At 40.1% G+C, this 14152-nt stretch overlaps 1 protein-coding gene across 1 annotated transcript in view; it reads right to left on the reverse strand.

Moving 5' to 3' along the window:
- Window positions 1–14152, reverse strand: part of znf462 (zinc finger protein 462) — a 52447-nt gene that overhangs the window by 20806 nt on the left and 17489 nt on the right. Inside the window, exons 2-3 of the mRNA XM_041969994.1 lie at window positions 5814–6091; window positions 413–5631 (exon numbers count right to left, since the gene is read on the reverse strand). Of these exons, the coding sequence (XP_041825928.1) occupies window positions 413–5631; window positions 5814–6051 (5457 nt within the window). The 5' untranslated portion in view covers window positions 6052–6091. The remainder of the gene's footprint in view (window positions 1–412; window positions 5632–5813; window positions 6092–14152) is intronic.

Raw genomic sequence — 14152 nt, forward strand, 5'->3', positions numbered from 1 at the left:
GAGAATTTTCTAGTGCCATTAATGCTAGTACATAGTCTATATCAGCTGATGTATTTGCCATTTCTTTTTTAAATCTACCTTTCCAATGCAAACTTATAGAATGCATCAGCACTCTAACTTAGATTAGATTAATGGTATTTTTAACGAACTCATAATAAACCTAATTAGAATATGTCATTATCACGCACAGTTAAAGAAATACTGTCAGTAAAAGCACAAGCTGAGCTACATAATTATCTTTTTAATCATCTCATGACTTAAGTTTTAACAGAATATTATTACAGTGATTATGACTGCAATGAAAGTGGGTTTGTAAAGTAGTAATATTCTGAGCTGCTTCCTACTCATTTGTATTTAAAAAACACAAAAAGACCTCTTTCATTTGAAAAGTTTCCGATATTTTAATGCTCACCTTTTCAGGTTTATCCTCCAGCAGCTCTGTGGTTTTCTGCTTACAGAGAAGCTGATTCTTTCTCTCCATCCTCATGGCCCTCTTCTCAAACTCCTCATTGTGGCTCAGTAGATGATTAGCCATACTGGGAAGAGTCAGGAACTTTAGCTCGCAGTGAGAACACTGGTATAACTCAGAGTCCTCATCCTCGGGTCCAGGAGATACCAAAAAGTCCCTCTTCAAGTCTGTGTTGTGATGGTCATTGTAGTGCATAGAGAGCAGCTGGCCAGTGCTGAAGGACAACCGGAAGCATTTCAGACACTTGAACGGTAGCCAGTCGTCATCTCTGTCCAGTTCGGGCTCAAGCGGAACCTCCAGCACTTCTTTGTCTTCCTCTGGCAGCTCACTGACTGCAGTCTTCTCAGGCTCTTTGGCATAAATAATGGTGAAGTAGCGACCAAGTTTGCTAGAATGCTGCTTCTTGGGGAAGACACCTGGATGGCGTTTAATATAATGTGACACAATGCTCTTCCTGCTGAAGGCCTGGAAGCCGCAGAGATTGCATCGTCGTCTCTCCACAGCCAGACGAAGGTCTTCACTCATTTCTGAACTTTCCCCTTCTGATGGTGGTGGTGGCATCACTTTACTGGGCTTGTCGGTGATAGTCTTGGATGCTGCCAGACAATGGGTGTAATAGGCATCAATATCATGACGCTTCTGGTAGTGTGCTGCCAGGCCTTTGCGTATAGGGTTTGTGTATGAACACAGAGCACATTTGAAGACATTATTTTTACCTTCTGGCTGAGCCCGCACATTGTTGTGCTTGATACGGTAATGGCGAGCAATGCCTTTCCTAGTAGAGCAGAAATACTTGCAGAGCTGACACTTGAATACAGCATTTTTCTCTGTCTTATTGATGGGTAACTGAGAGAGGGCAATGTCCAATTCGCTCAACTCCTGGAAATTTGCTGACATATTAGCAGCACTGCATTCACCAACTGGCTGTGTTTCTTTACTGGAGGAAAAATTTGTCAGAGATGGCGTGAACATTTCAGAGGCAGACTGATTATGATATTTCTCATAGTGAATTTTGAGTTTCTCCAGTGTCCCATGTGTGTATGGGCACATTTTGCATCTGTATGCTCCATAGCCCTGCCTTTGGGTTTTGAACTTGTCGTCTCCTTCATGTAACTCAGAGATGTGCTCAATATCATCTGCAAAATCTTCTGCAGTGACTTTGACCAATGGGTGTCTTTTCTGATAGTGAGTCAGGACTCCGTGAATGCGGGAGTTCACGTATGGACAGTGGCGGCACTTATACACAGAACTGGGGTTGATGTCTGCTTCTTGTGCAAAATCTGCAGCCTTTACTTTCATGCCTGGGTGCTTCTTGCCATAGTGAGTGAGGAGACCGTGGAGACTATTGTACTCAGACAGACATACCGTACACTGATAAGGATTATTAGAGATGGAAAGGCGTGGGTGGGATGGGTGGGGGTTGCTTTCTTGAGGTGGGGTGGCAATGACTAATGCTCCTTCATCTTCAATAGGCTGGCAATTCAGAGGTGTATGTTCCTTGGAAACCTGCTGGTGAGTCTTTTCATTTGAACCTGTCCCTTTGATAATATCCAAAAGCACAGATTCATCCCCTTTGATAGCCCAGGGGTGCACAGCCTGATAGTGACTGGTGATGTCCCATATGCTACAAGCCTCAAAGGCACAGTCTTTACATTTATAATGTTTAGTTTCCATATTGCCCCCATGCTGAGTTGTTTCAGGCCCAGCCCAGAGCTTACTGGCCATGTATGCATAATCGACATTATGCTCAGGGTGGCGTCTTTGGTAGTGGAGCAACAGGCCCTGGGGTTCAGCATGAGAGTAAATGCACCACTCACAATGGTATCCCGCCTCCAAAATGCCATCTTGGTAAGCCCAGTGTAAAATGGTCAAGGCTGTGGCTTTCGCAGTGGGGTGCTCTTTCTTTAGGTGCTTCTTTAGCGCATAGACATAAGGGGATGTATAGGAACAGTGTCTGCACTTAAGGGAGCGCAAAGGTGTGGCGTTTTCATGGTCTATAGGAGCTGGGATCACAGCAGAGGAGACACTGCCTGACTGGACCATCTGTGCATGCTCGCGCTGACTCCTCACAACTGCAGTGTGACGACGCACTAGGTCAGCATTGGCCTTGGTTTCTCTATGCTTTTTCTGGTAGTGGATAAGCACTCCTTTGACAGTGCGGTTGCCGTAATCACAGTGCTGACAGAAGAACAGCTCGTCTTCACCTTTCTCACCCCCTCCCGATTTAGGACTTAGGTTATTGGAGCCGTCGTGGCCGTTGTTTTGAAACTGCTTCAAAAACTGTTTGGGAGTTGCAATCTGCAATTCATCCATTAATTTCATTAAGCCAGGGGTAGGAGCGCCATGTTTGATATATTTAGCTGTAACTTTTACTTCTGGATGTCTTTTTTGATAATGGACCAACACGCCAACAACTGATCTGTTGCTGTACACACAGTGCTTACAGTAGTACATTTCTTCATCTGATCCGTACAGTGCTGCACTTGATTGTTTTGTAGTGGATGACATACCGAGGCTGAAAGAGGAGTTGGCTAAAGGCTGGGACTGATCCACAGAGATTAATTTCATGGTTTTCTGTATGCGGAAATAAGATGCCTTTTGCTCAGGGTGTTTCTTCTGGTAGTGGACTAACACTGAGTGCATGTTGGGGCTAGTAAAGGAACACACATCACAATCATAGACAACCACATTACCGCTCATAGTCTCTTTAAGAGGCTCTGTCTCGGCACTAGCTTCAGGGGACTTGGGAACAGTTTTCAGCACAGGGCTTGAGGATGATCTGGGCATTGAAGTGGATGAGTTAAAACTTTTGGGAGCGGAGTTTAGGATTTCTCTCAGAGTTTGTGATTCCCCTGTTTTGTGAGTCTGCTCTACAATATAGCTGGAAAAGATCATGGCATTGTTGATTTTGACTGTTGGATGCATTCTTTGGTAATGAGGCATCAGGCTCCTAACGTTGGGGCTTGTGTATGAACAAAAGCGACACATGTATAGCAGATGTGGTTGATTGAAGTTTAGCACATTGCTTGCTTCAGGGTGGTGGTCCATGTAGTGTTGGTGCAAATCGTTGTAATTTGTGTATTCAATGTAGCACTCCAAGCAGCGGAAGACTGCGCTCTGGTCTTCTGGGTCCAGGATGTACTTAAAGCTGAACTTGATGTAAGGGTGCATCCTCTGGTAATGAGTGCTAACGCTCCGAGCTGATTTGTTGTGGTAATCACAGTGTTTACAATAGAAACGCGTTGTTCCAGCACCCTCTGAATAGTCCATGTTATCGTGGAGAGTGCCATCACTGGGATCAGCTGAGATATTCTCACTGTCATCTGAGAGAGTCAGGGATATAGGAATGCTTCTGGGCTTTGACTTAGGGTTGCTTTTTCTTTTCCCTATCCTGCCTCCCTCATGAGAGATTGCTGAACCTCTTGCGTGAAGCTGCAGCATGTTGTAAGCAAAGACAGGATTTCTGTTGTCATGGTTTCCACCCTCATCAGCACTGGCATTATTTTCTCCAGCATCTTCATCGTCCATGTCATCCAGATTTATAATCGCATCCTGCTGGCTCTGGCTTATCTTACTCTGAAGGTTACTGGCAATTTCATCAATTCTGGTTCTCTTTTTGACTGAGGACAAATCCAAAGGCAAGTCATTAATTGACTTCCTGGCTCTTTTCCCTGTTACTAAGGACTTTTTGGTGGCAAGTCCTAAAATGGGTGTCTGGGTTTTTTGTAGAAAGATTGGAGAAGCCTCCACTTCAGAATCTGGCTGGTCAGTCAGCTGGGTTTCAAAGACAGTGGAATCTAGGTCATCACAGTAGGAATGCTTATGCTGCTGGTGGACCCTCAGACCTTTAAGAGTGGTGGTAGAGAAACTGCAAAGTGTGCAGCGATGAGGGTTCTGCTGGTCGTTGGGTGTGCTGGTTGTCTTTTTTCCATTTACTCTGGAACTTACATTTCCCCCATTAACCGGCTCTGTGGCACCTTCATTCTGAGGCTCCGGACTGTCACCTGTAAGATCCAATGTCTCTAAATCGGAGGGATTGTGGGTTTGTTTGTGCGTGCCCAGTTTCAGGGAGCTGGTGCAAATGAAGGGGCATTCGTCACATTTATACACAGTGGCTTTGCCAGAGAGGTGAATGTTTTCAATGTGGCGGGAGATGCTCCGCCTGTGCATGGTGAGGAACGAGCAGAAGGGGCACTGAAATCTGTTCATATACTTTCTGAAGGGTATTCCTTTAGTTTCTAGTAATTTATTATCATCATCTGTTAATAGCTGCTTTACATCTGCAGACAGGGTTCCAGTATAGCTGGGATCATCAATATCACCCAATTCTTCATCATCATCATCGTCATCTAAGCTGCTCCTTGAGTCTTCTTCATTGACTAAGTCAGTATCCATCTTTATGACACTGTTGGAGGCATCAGATGAGGCAAACCTCTTTGATAAAATAGAGGTGCCTGTGCTGTTAGGTGTTACTGCACTAATTTGTGCATAATGAAAGGATGAAATCTCTGTAACTGTTTTTTCACCTGTGTTTTCTGCTGTTTTCTCCACTGATTCCTCCTCCCCACCAAAACTTATCTTTGACCTAGTTGGGCTTTGAGAAGAGGAGGGAGAATCTGGTTTGGGTGAGCTTGAACTTGTCTCTCCTTCTGGCTTTGCTGTGCTGGAAATTATCTTGACATTATTACTGTGCTCTTTTATCACATGATCAGTCCAGCTGTCTTTCTGGTCAGTTTGATAGTCACACCATTCACAGGGAAACGTTCCCTTGGTGAGCCCACTAGCTGAATCAGAGTCCTCCTCAGTGTCAATGTCCTCTGGAGGATCTCCAGCATCGTCTGAGGGAGCTTTGCTATGATACATTAGTTGGTGTTTTAATATCCTCGCTTTTCGTGGAGACTTGTATGTGCAATACTGACATGAATACATTTTTGAATGATCATTGTGCATTGTTACAGTGTCGCTGGGCTGCTTAGCTGTCTCAGAGGAGACACTTGCATCTGAATCTTCCTCCTCCACATCATGCACCTTTTTGGTGTGGTTCCTTAAGAATGACTTTGATCGGAAGTAACGGATGCAGAACTTGCACTGGTAAAATGAAAGATGGGTTTCAGCGGTTTGCGTTTGTAATGTTTTGTTGTGAGCATCAGTAGAGTTGGGGCCTAAAAATGGAAAAAACATATAAGAAACTTAGAAAAAATAGTGATATATTTGCATTTTCTTGTCATTATATATATTTTTAACTATTGAAAATTGTTGTGAGGAGTAGTTTAAAAAAGCCAAAGAAGCGTTTCTTAATCTTCAACAAAATAATGTCAACATCTGATTAATGTGGTAGGCATACTCATTCCAGCTTTAGAGGGCGCAGAATCATTGTCATCCTTGTCATCCTTGTCATCCTTGTCGTCCTTATCTTCATATTCCTCCTCTTCGTCTTCATCCTCATCCTCATCTCTCAGAGAATCAGACTCATCTGCATCTGCAGGCTGCAGGAAAACGGTGTGCACTTCCTGAATGTGGGTCTTCAAGTCATCGTATGACTCTGCACGGAAGTCACAGCCATCACACTGCAATACCTCCATCACTGACAAGGGGCTGAACTCCCTGGAAAATCAGGGAAGCCTGCAAAGGGAAACAAGAGAGAGAATCATTAGAACACTTTTTTCAAGACCACATGTTAATATCTAACAACTTTGTATAAATAAGATTTCATAGCTAAGATCACCCTGAAATTTTTATTGTATTAAACAAGTATTAAACATGCCGTTTCATTGGAATGAGCTTGTGGTGATTGTACGCGATTACAAATGTTGACTCCTGCTGAGAATCAAGAATAATCAGGAGCCAGATGATGACATACTTTCATACATAACAAGTAAGACAGCGGCCACAAAAAACTGTAATACTTTCAGATGTTCATCATTTCCAAAGATGTTCTATTATAGTGCAATCTGATTTCCAAGGTTTAAAAAACCTTGCCCAGGTTTTATTTGATAAAGGGATGACAGACAGACTTTTTTTTACATTGAATGAAAGTATCTTTGAACAAAAATGTGCCATTTGGACCTATTATTATTATTATTATTATTATTATTATTATTATTATTATTATTATTATTATTATCATTATTATTATTACTTGGATATAGACGAGAGGACAAGTAATACGAGTTAAAGCAATCTAAATAAAATGAGATATATTGTACAACTGAATCACAGTGAAATAGCTTCCAAACAAACAAAACTGTAATTATTCTATGATGTTCCAAACAGGAATATTAGGAAAAAATATATAGTTAAAAAAATAATTTTGGTGTTTTTATTTTCACTTGAAAGAGCCATGAATCCAGATACAAATGTCTCTTATCTCTAAAATGTCTGGAGAGGTCCATAAACTCTGAAAGCCTAACATAACATGACAGAGAGGAGGATTCAGCAGATGCTGCAGGTCCCATTTTTTAGCATAGCATCATTCCAAGAACAATGGAGGGACTGAGGAGGGATTAAGCCTTGATTTGTCCCATTTTTATTACCTTGGGATAAGCAACAGCTGGAGAGCAGCTCCACAGCTCAGTATTTAGAGCAGACTATTCCATCAGATTGTATTAACTGCTCTGAAGATTGAATGAATCAACTAAGACATGAAGGCTTTATATCTTTGGGCGTCTATGTAGTTTGGACATGGCCGAAATAATGGAAGCTGATAGTTCCATTCATTCAGAGTTTTCACTGTGGTTTTCTAAGCATCCCTCTTACTTTTCTTTTTTATTCCTGAAAGCAAATATAATTTATGACTTTTAACTCACATAAGATATTGAATAGGAATTTACAGGGCGCGTTTATAACCTTGACGTGCAAATCAAATCTATTCATTCAAATTTTTCCTCATTTTCTTTTGATCACAATAACAAGCATTTTTTTCCTGACATCACATTATATATAGAATATGTATGAAAAGATTTTCATGCTGCGGCACATCCTGATTTTATAGAACAAAATTAAAGATATCAGATATCTCAATAATAACAAGTCTAGACATAACTGTAAATGTGCACATTTAGCATGTGAAAGGATAGTTATTCAACTAATTGTACATATAGTGTATTTTCCAGAAGCCCAAAATGATGGTAAGTCACAAACTGTTGTGAGGTGATCCAATCAATTTGGCACCAAGCACCAATTCAGAATACCTCGTATTTGGGTTCGATGGAGCTACATTTAGTCTAACATCACAGCACCGGAATCTGAGGGCACATCTAACAATATCTATTCAAAATAGAGGGACCTACTGTCTTTAATTATATAGACATATTTATGCTCGAATAAATACACTAATACAATAAGCTATGCTTTTCTTTGTTTTGCTGTGTTTTCTTGTGGATATGAAAATAAATATTCCAGTGGTTGGCCTTTGCTCTTCATTAGAGGGAATATTCAAACATAATTTTTTGGCTGATTCAACTGCTCAATGACTCGCTCAGGCTCTAAAAATGAAACAAAATGTTGTCTACAAAGCAGAAAAGGCTATAAAAAGATATCAAAGTGCTTCCATCTTGCACTCTCCACTGTCTTAAATGTCACCAGGAAATGGTAGTTAAGGAATGCCATGGAAGTCAATACAAGATCTGAAAGACCAAGATACAGTAGATAGAGATAGATGCAGTAAAATAGATATAACTGCACATCTGCTGGGTGAAAAGGCAAACAAAGTCCTCCATAAAGCAGGTCTCAGGTGACGAGGAGTGGTGCAGAGCTGTACACAAACACTAAGAAGTCTTCAGAAGGAAATAGGACCCATGACTTCAGCACACATCTGGAGAAGCCAGAGTAATTTTGGACAGATGTGCAGTGAAATGGACAGATGGTAAAAATTGAGCTTTTGACCACATTTACCGGAGGTATGTTTAGAGATAAACGAAGAAACATTTGATGAAAACAGCACACCCCCAACTATTAATTAGCTTTAAAGATGTGTGGCTATGAGTGCCACACAAAACATTGTAAAGCCAAATGGAGCCAAATGGAGATGAAATCCACCAAAAACTGCAGTACTTGAGTAATTCTGCCCTTAATAAAACTGAATCTGGTTTCTTGAGTCAAAAATAGCAAGGCTCTAAGCAGACCACAAACATGTCTGCAACCTAAAAGTGATTTTACTGATTTTATAGGCTGTGGAAACCTAAACACAATTACAGTTTTTTCAAGCATAAGTGTGCAGAAGAATGGGACATTTTAATATCTGCTTGGAGATGCATGCAGGGTTTAAATATAACCTGGTAAGATCAGTTAGCTCAATTTCAGTCTTAAACAGAGAATTGTATATTCTGACTTTACTTAAGAGGTGTCTGCTAAACCAAACTGATCTTATGCAATGGAATGAAGTATATGTGACAAATTTTTAAGTGTAAGATTATGAATTGTGACAAATGGCTATTCTCTAAAGCTGCCTAAAGCCTTCCAGATCTGAATATAGATAAATTAATAAATAAAGAAAAATAAACATGAAAAGTTTTGTATGTACACTCTCTATGCCAATTCTAGTTGCTCGTTACAATAACGAGGACATTTAGTTAAAGTTTTTGTCTTTTCTGCACAACTTGACAGTGTAATGGTGTGGTCATTGACAAATGAGATTCTCCACACTGCTCTCTGGCTCCACTCAAACCCAGGTTGTCAGGGTTACATTCATCAACAGAAGATATTCTTTATTTGCAGTGATGAAATGTGACTCTTGACTTTACCACATGGAAAAGCATGGATGACGTTCCAAACTGAAACACACATTCTCTGAAACAGAAAGCCTTTTCTATCTCCATTTGTCTTTATGACAAGAAGTCATTTGTGTATTCTGTCATTCAAAAACCAAAATGTTTGCATGCATACATGGAGGATTAGTACTTGTCACTCTTATCCTTTGTTAATCTGTTCTTCTTAAAATAAAGAATACTTATTTTGTTTAATGTAAATAATGTACTTGTACGAGTGAATCTTTTACTATCACTTGCTCGAATGCCGCAAGATATTTAGTCGTAAATATAAAAAAGAAATGAAAAATTACTTTCAAGCAGCAACAGCATTGTGAATAAAAATATGTAGGTCACCGCAATGTATTTTTCATTCAGACAAGACATGTAATGATCAGATTATAATTTTGGACAACTTCAACAGGGTAAAAACACATGTTCATATTATTATGTAACTGTTACATAATTTAACTCAAAATACCTAAATATCGCTATAAGCAAGCTTATAGATTAAGGTTGTTTTACTACAAAAAAATTAGTAATTAAAGTGTATGAGCACTGAATTCTGCATCACTGTGTGTTGACACGTCTTAAGGAGGACTATACACACACACACACACACACACACACACATATATATATATGTATATATATATATATATATATATATATATATACATATATATATATACACTACCGTTCAAAAGTTTGGGGTCACTTCCCTATTGAATCCCATGGCAAAGTGACCCCAAACTTTTGAACAGTAGTGTATATATATATATATATATATATATATATATATATATATATATATATATATATATACATATATCAAGGAAGAATATGGAGCTTGGTCTTGCTATCAGTTTTCCTGGTGGTCAGTCACAGTACTACAAAAATATTTAAAAAAGAAGAAGGCAATCCCTTGCCATTTATACACCACACAGTTTCATCAAAAGGCAGGGAAGGCTGGGAATTATTGTCTCTAGGCAAAGGTCCAGAATTAATCTTACATGCTTGGGGATCTTTACAAAACTTAGTTAGTTCCAACAAAAATGTATGAGTAAATGTGGTGCCACAAGAAAGTGTGTGAAGCTGTGTGTGTGTGTGTGTGTGTGTGGGTGTGTGTGTGTGTGTGTGTGTGTGTGTGTGTGTGTGTGGGTGTGTGTGTACAGAATGCACTAGAAAACAACAGTGGATAGAAAATCTGAGAATAGGTATTTACTGAAAAGGTGTGTTTCCACCTGCATCTGTGCATTACAACATTCAAAGAATACAATTATTTGTGAAGTTTTTTTTCTTTTTTTTCTCTCTTTTTTTGGGGGGGGAATTGACTTCATCATTTAGATTTCCTTTGCGCGTTGTATGCACCTTCATATTTTTAGCTTTCACCCCAGAGAATAGCAGAAAGTCATCCAATCCAGAGAGTATAGATCTGTTTGCTGGTTAATGTAAATGCTTCATTCCTCTGTGTTTCCAAAACATAACAGCCAAAAAATTGCTTAGAACTTGAAAGGATACAATCAAAGCAGTTCACTACGGAACAATTTTAACTATTTACCATGTTGAGTTTCAATCTATCCAAAAGGAGTTTTTGGTCCATCATGATTTCTCTAAACTAAAACATTAAAATGAGAAGCTTCAAATGGCAGCTGAGGGCTAAAACAGGTAGTGGAGTATCTTGTTAAACTATATTTAGCGCAAATACTAAGTGGATGAAGTCACACACGGACGCCATTAATATAAACATCAAGAATATGAACTTTGAGTTGATGATGTCCTCATATGTACATGCAGGTTAGCAAAATGTGGTTGTGGGTAATGTAGGCAAGGAATACAAATTTATGGAACCAGTTTAAAAATTCATTGCCATGCCAAATTCATGCATTGCTTCTCATGCTGCTTTTCCTTAATGGTGGGAAGTTCCAAAAGAGGACAAACTGAAAAATTTGTACTCCTAACTGACTTGCTTGTAGCATATTTTCTGAAATGTGACATAGAAGTTGATGGTATGAATCTAAACCTCTTTGAAATGTAACATTTGATTAGAAAATGACAGTAAATTAAATTGTATTTTATTTTGGCACCTTCATGTGTAAAAAATGTCTCTGAAGAGCTCAATTTAGCGAGAAAACAGGAAACAGAAATCAGCACCTGTTTAATTTGATTTCAATGGATGCACTAATTAAACAAGAGATGCAGAACTGGAAAAGCTGACATCAGATATTTCAATGTTTACAAAGTCAGCTATGATCTAGACAGAGATATCAGTGAAATACTGGTATTAACACCACTATCAATTTCAGTTCACTGCTCTCACCCTCAATGAAAATCCAAGTGAGATCAAACCAGAGTAAGTTGGGAATCCCACCCTCCGTCCCACACCCAACTGGCCAGCAAGTGGAGAGGCCCTGTGAGCTGGCAAAACTGCCTGCATGTCCCTGAGCAACCAGGGGATCCATTGTTGTTCAGGGTCAGGTTACAGCCTCACCACATAGCCCCACCTGACTTTCTTGGCAGTTCACTGCTGTTTGAACAAAGTTACCTCCTAATGCCAGGTTCCTTGACATGGATATCAGGCAAAGCTTTTGGGAAAGGAGGGGAAAGGAATGCTCTCAAAAGGGGGAAAATGAGAGAAAACCCTCCTACACAACAACCATCTGCCTTACAGTTGGCTGTGTCTTTTCAGCCAGTCAGTCTCAGCGCCACACCAAGTTAATGGGTGAGATTGTACAACTGCTTTCATCTAGTCAGCTGGGGCCTTAACAGACAGCGATTGAGCTGCTCAGATCCTCCTCTGAGCTGAGCTTCAAGGGCAGCCATTTTAGGAGCTGACTATGTGTGCTTAGGTGTTCAGCCAGCACACAACATGGACCCACAGATCTGATCCTCTTCTTCAAAGGCAGGCAGCCTGTCGCTGGAGAGCTGCTGACAGAAATCTATCTGCCAGATGTACAGCAGTGTACCCAAGCCCTCTGCCCACACAGCTCAGCAGAAAACATCTCCCACTCTTGCCAGCCTGACTTTGCCTAGTCCTTTTTTTTTCTCGGGGACATTATCTCACACATCAAGAGATTTTCAAAGAAATGCTTGCTTCCCCTCTCCAACGAAAGGAAGAATAGGGCAGAGCAAGCACCGTGCACCAAAAATGTGTAGAGAGAAATACAGCTAATGCATTTTGTAGAAGCTGCCAACTACTCTCCACAAGGGGGTCTAAAAATGTGAGGCATGTCTGAACTTCTTTATCTCAGGGCTCTGCAACCCTGAGCCCTGAGGAGAAGACGAGAAAGGAGCAGAGAGAAGCAAAAGAGGAAGGAAAGGGAAGGGTGGGAGTAGAGGGGAGGCAATGAGAGAGCATGACGAAGCCACCTGGAAGACCTTTGGTGGTGAGCAACAGAGGACAAAGGCATCAGACTGGGCTTCCCAGATTCCAAAGTCTACTGACATTTGTTAATCACCAACCGGTCTCTCTGCATCGGCGAGCTCTGCCAGCAGTCACACCCTCTACTCAAACTGGCTGACAGCAGCTGCTCTGTCTGAAAGAGGGCCTTTGAATAAGCCAGCATTAAGCTGATTAGCAGTACAGAGGTTTTGTCCTTAACTGTTGGTTAGTGCTACCATCTCATGCAGTCTGGGAGAGAAAAGTCCACAAACGTGTTACTTTATTCCAAGTTTTATGGCTACAGATGATTCATCTAGCAAACCAGGCAGGGTGTGCATCTTGACAACCTGCACATCCTCAATAATTAATGACCTGCTGATTGAATATGACAGCCTGTTTTTTAAAGGAAAAATACAGTGGCAATAACAGCAGGTACCCCGAATCATGGTAATCGATTTTTGCAGAGATGAGATGGCAACATCACAGAAAAATCAATACATTTTTAGTTCAAAGAAAGTTATTAAAAAATAGAGAGCGGGGTGCATGGATAACCACATGATACTTCCAGTTCGGATCTCTTTAGCCCGCAGTGTTTACCAGATTTATCCAGAGAAGAAAGGACAGTAGAGAAAGATCTTATTGTATCGTCCGAAGAGATTTCACAGTGAGAAAAGGAGGAAATGGAATCCTAGAGATCAAGAGGGCTTCTTCCATCCTGATGTCTGAATAGATGATCTGAAATTGTGCTTAGCAATTTCGAACATACAATGCTGTGCAAAAGTCCTGAGCAGTGCCTTATGTATATATATTTCCAAGAAAACAGAAAAGAGAGGCAGTGATTAATTGAAACATGTAAATATAGACAGAAATATCTTTACATTAGGCAAAAGAAGAGTTTGTACAATTCTCCTCTCTGTCACATTTTCTTCTGATTTCTTAAAGTAGCCATTAAGAATAGTTCTCCAGACTTCTTGGAAGCTCTTCTTTTGATGTTGACTGCCTTTTTCCCCCATTTCTGTCAATTATGGCACTTCTTTCTATCATTTATCATGTGTATTTATATTTTCTTTGCCTTTGCAATGACAATAAGCCTTATCTTATCTTGTCCTTTTAGGTCTTTGATCAAAAACAGCTACGCATAATTAAAACAAATATGTTGGAGTCATAGGGAACACTTATGAGACTTGTTAAGATGTGTAAGTACCATTATATGTGTTAATGGTAAAGAATAAATAAGATGGCACATAGCATAAATGAAAAAGGTTTCAGGCTTGCCTAGAAGAAAATAAATACGTTCAGGATTAACATGAATACCCCATTGACCCCATCTACAAGGATTGGACTTAGTTGATGTAGCCAATGCCCAAAGACAAACTCTGAAAGATCTTATAAAGCCAGGAGAACGACTTTTCAAAACCACTTTAAAAGATTACAAAAATGTCTGGCTCATTGGAAGCAGAACATTTAAGAAAGGAGGGATGGCTCAAGTCTTTTGCTCAGTACTGCAAAAATAATATATAGCACAATCCAATACGATCATTACTAAGACTACAGCGT

The sequence above is a fragment of the Melanotaenia boesemani genome, chromosome 19, assembly GCF_017639745.1.
Source record: "Melanotaenia boesemani isolate fMelBoe1 chromosome 19, fMelBoe1.pri, whole genome shotgun sequence".
Taxonomy (NCBI): domain Eukaryota; kingdom Metazoa; phylum Chordata; class Actinopteri; order Atheriniformes; family Melanotaeniidae; genus Melanotaenia; species Melanotaenia boesemani.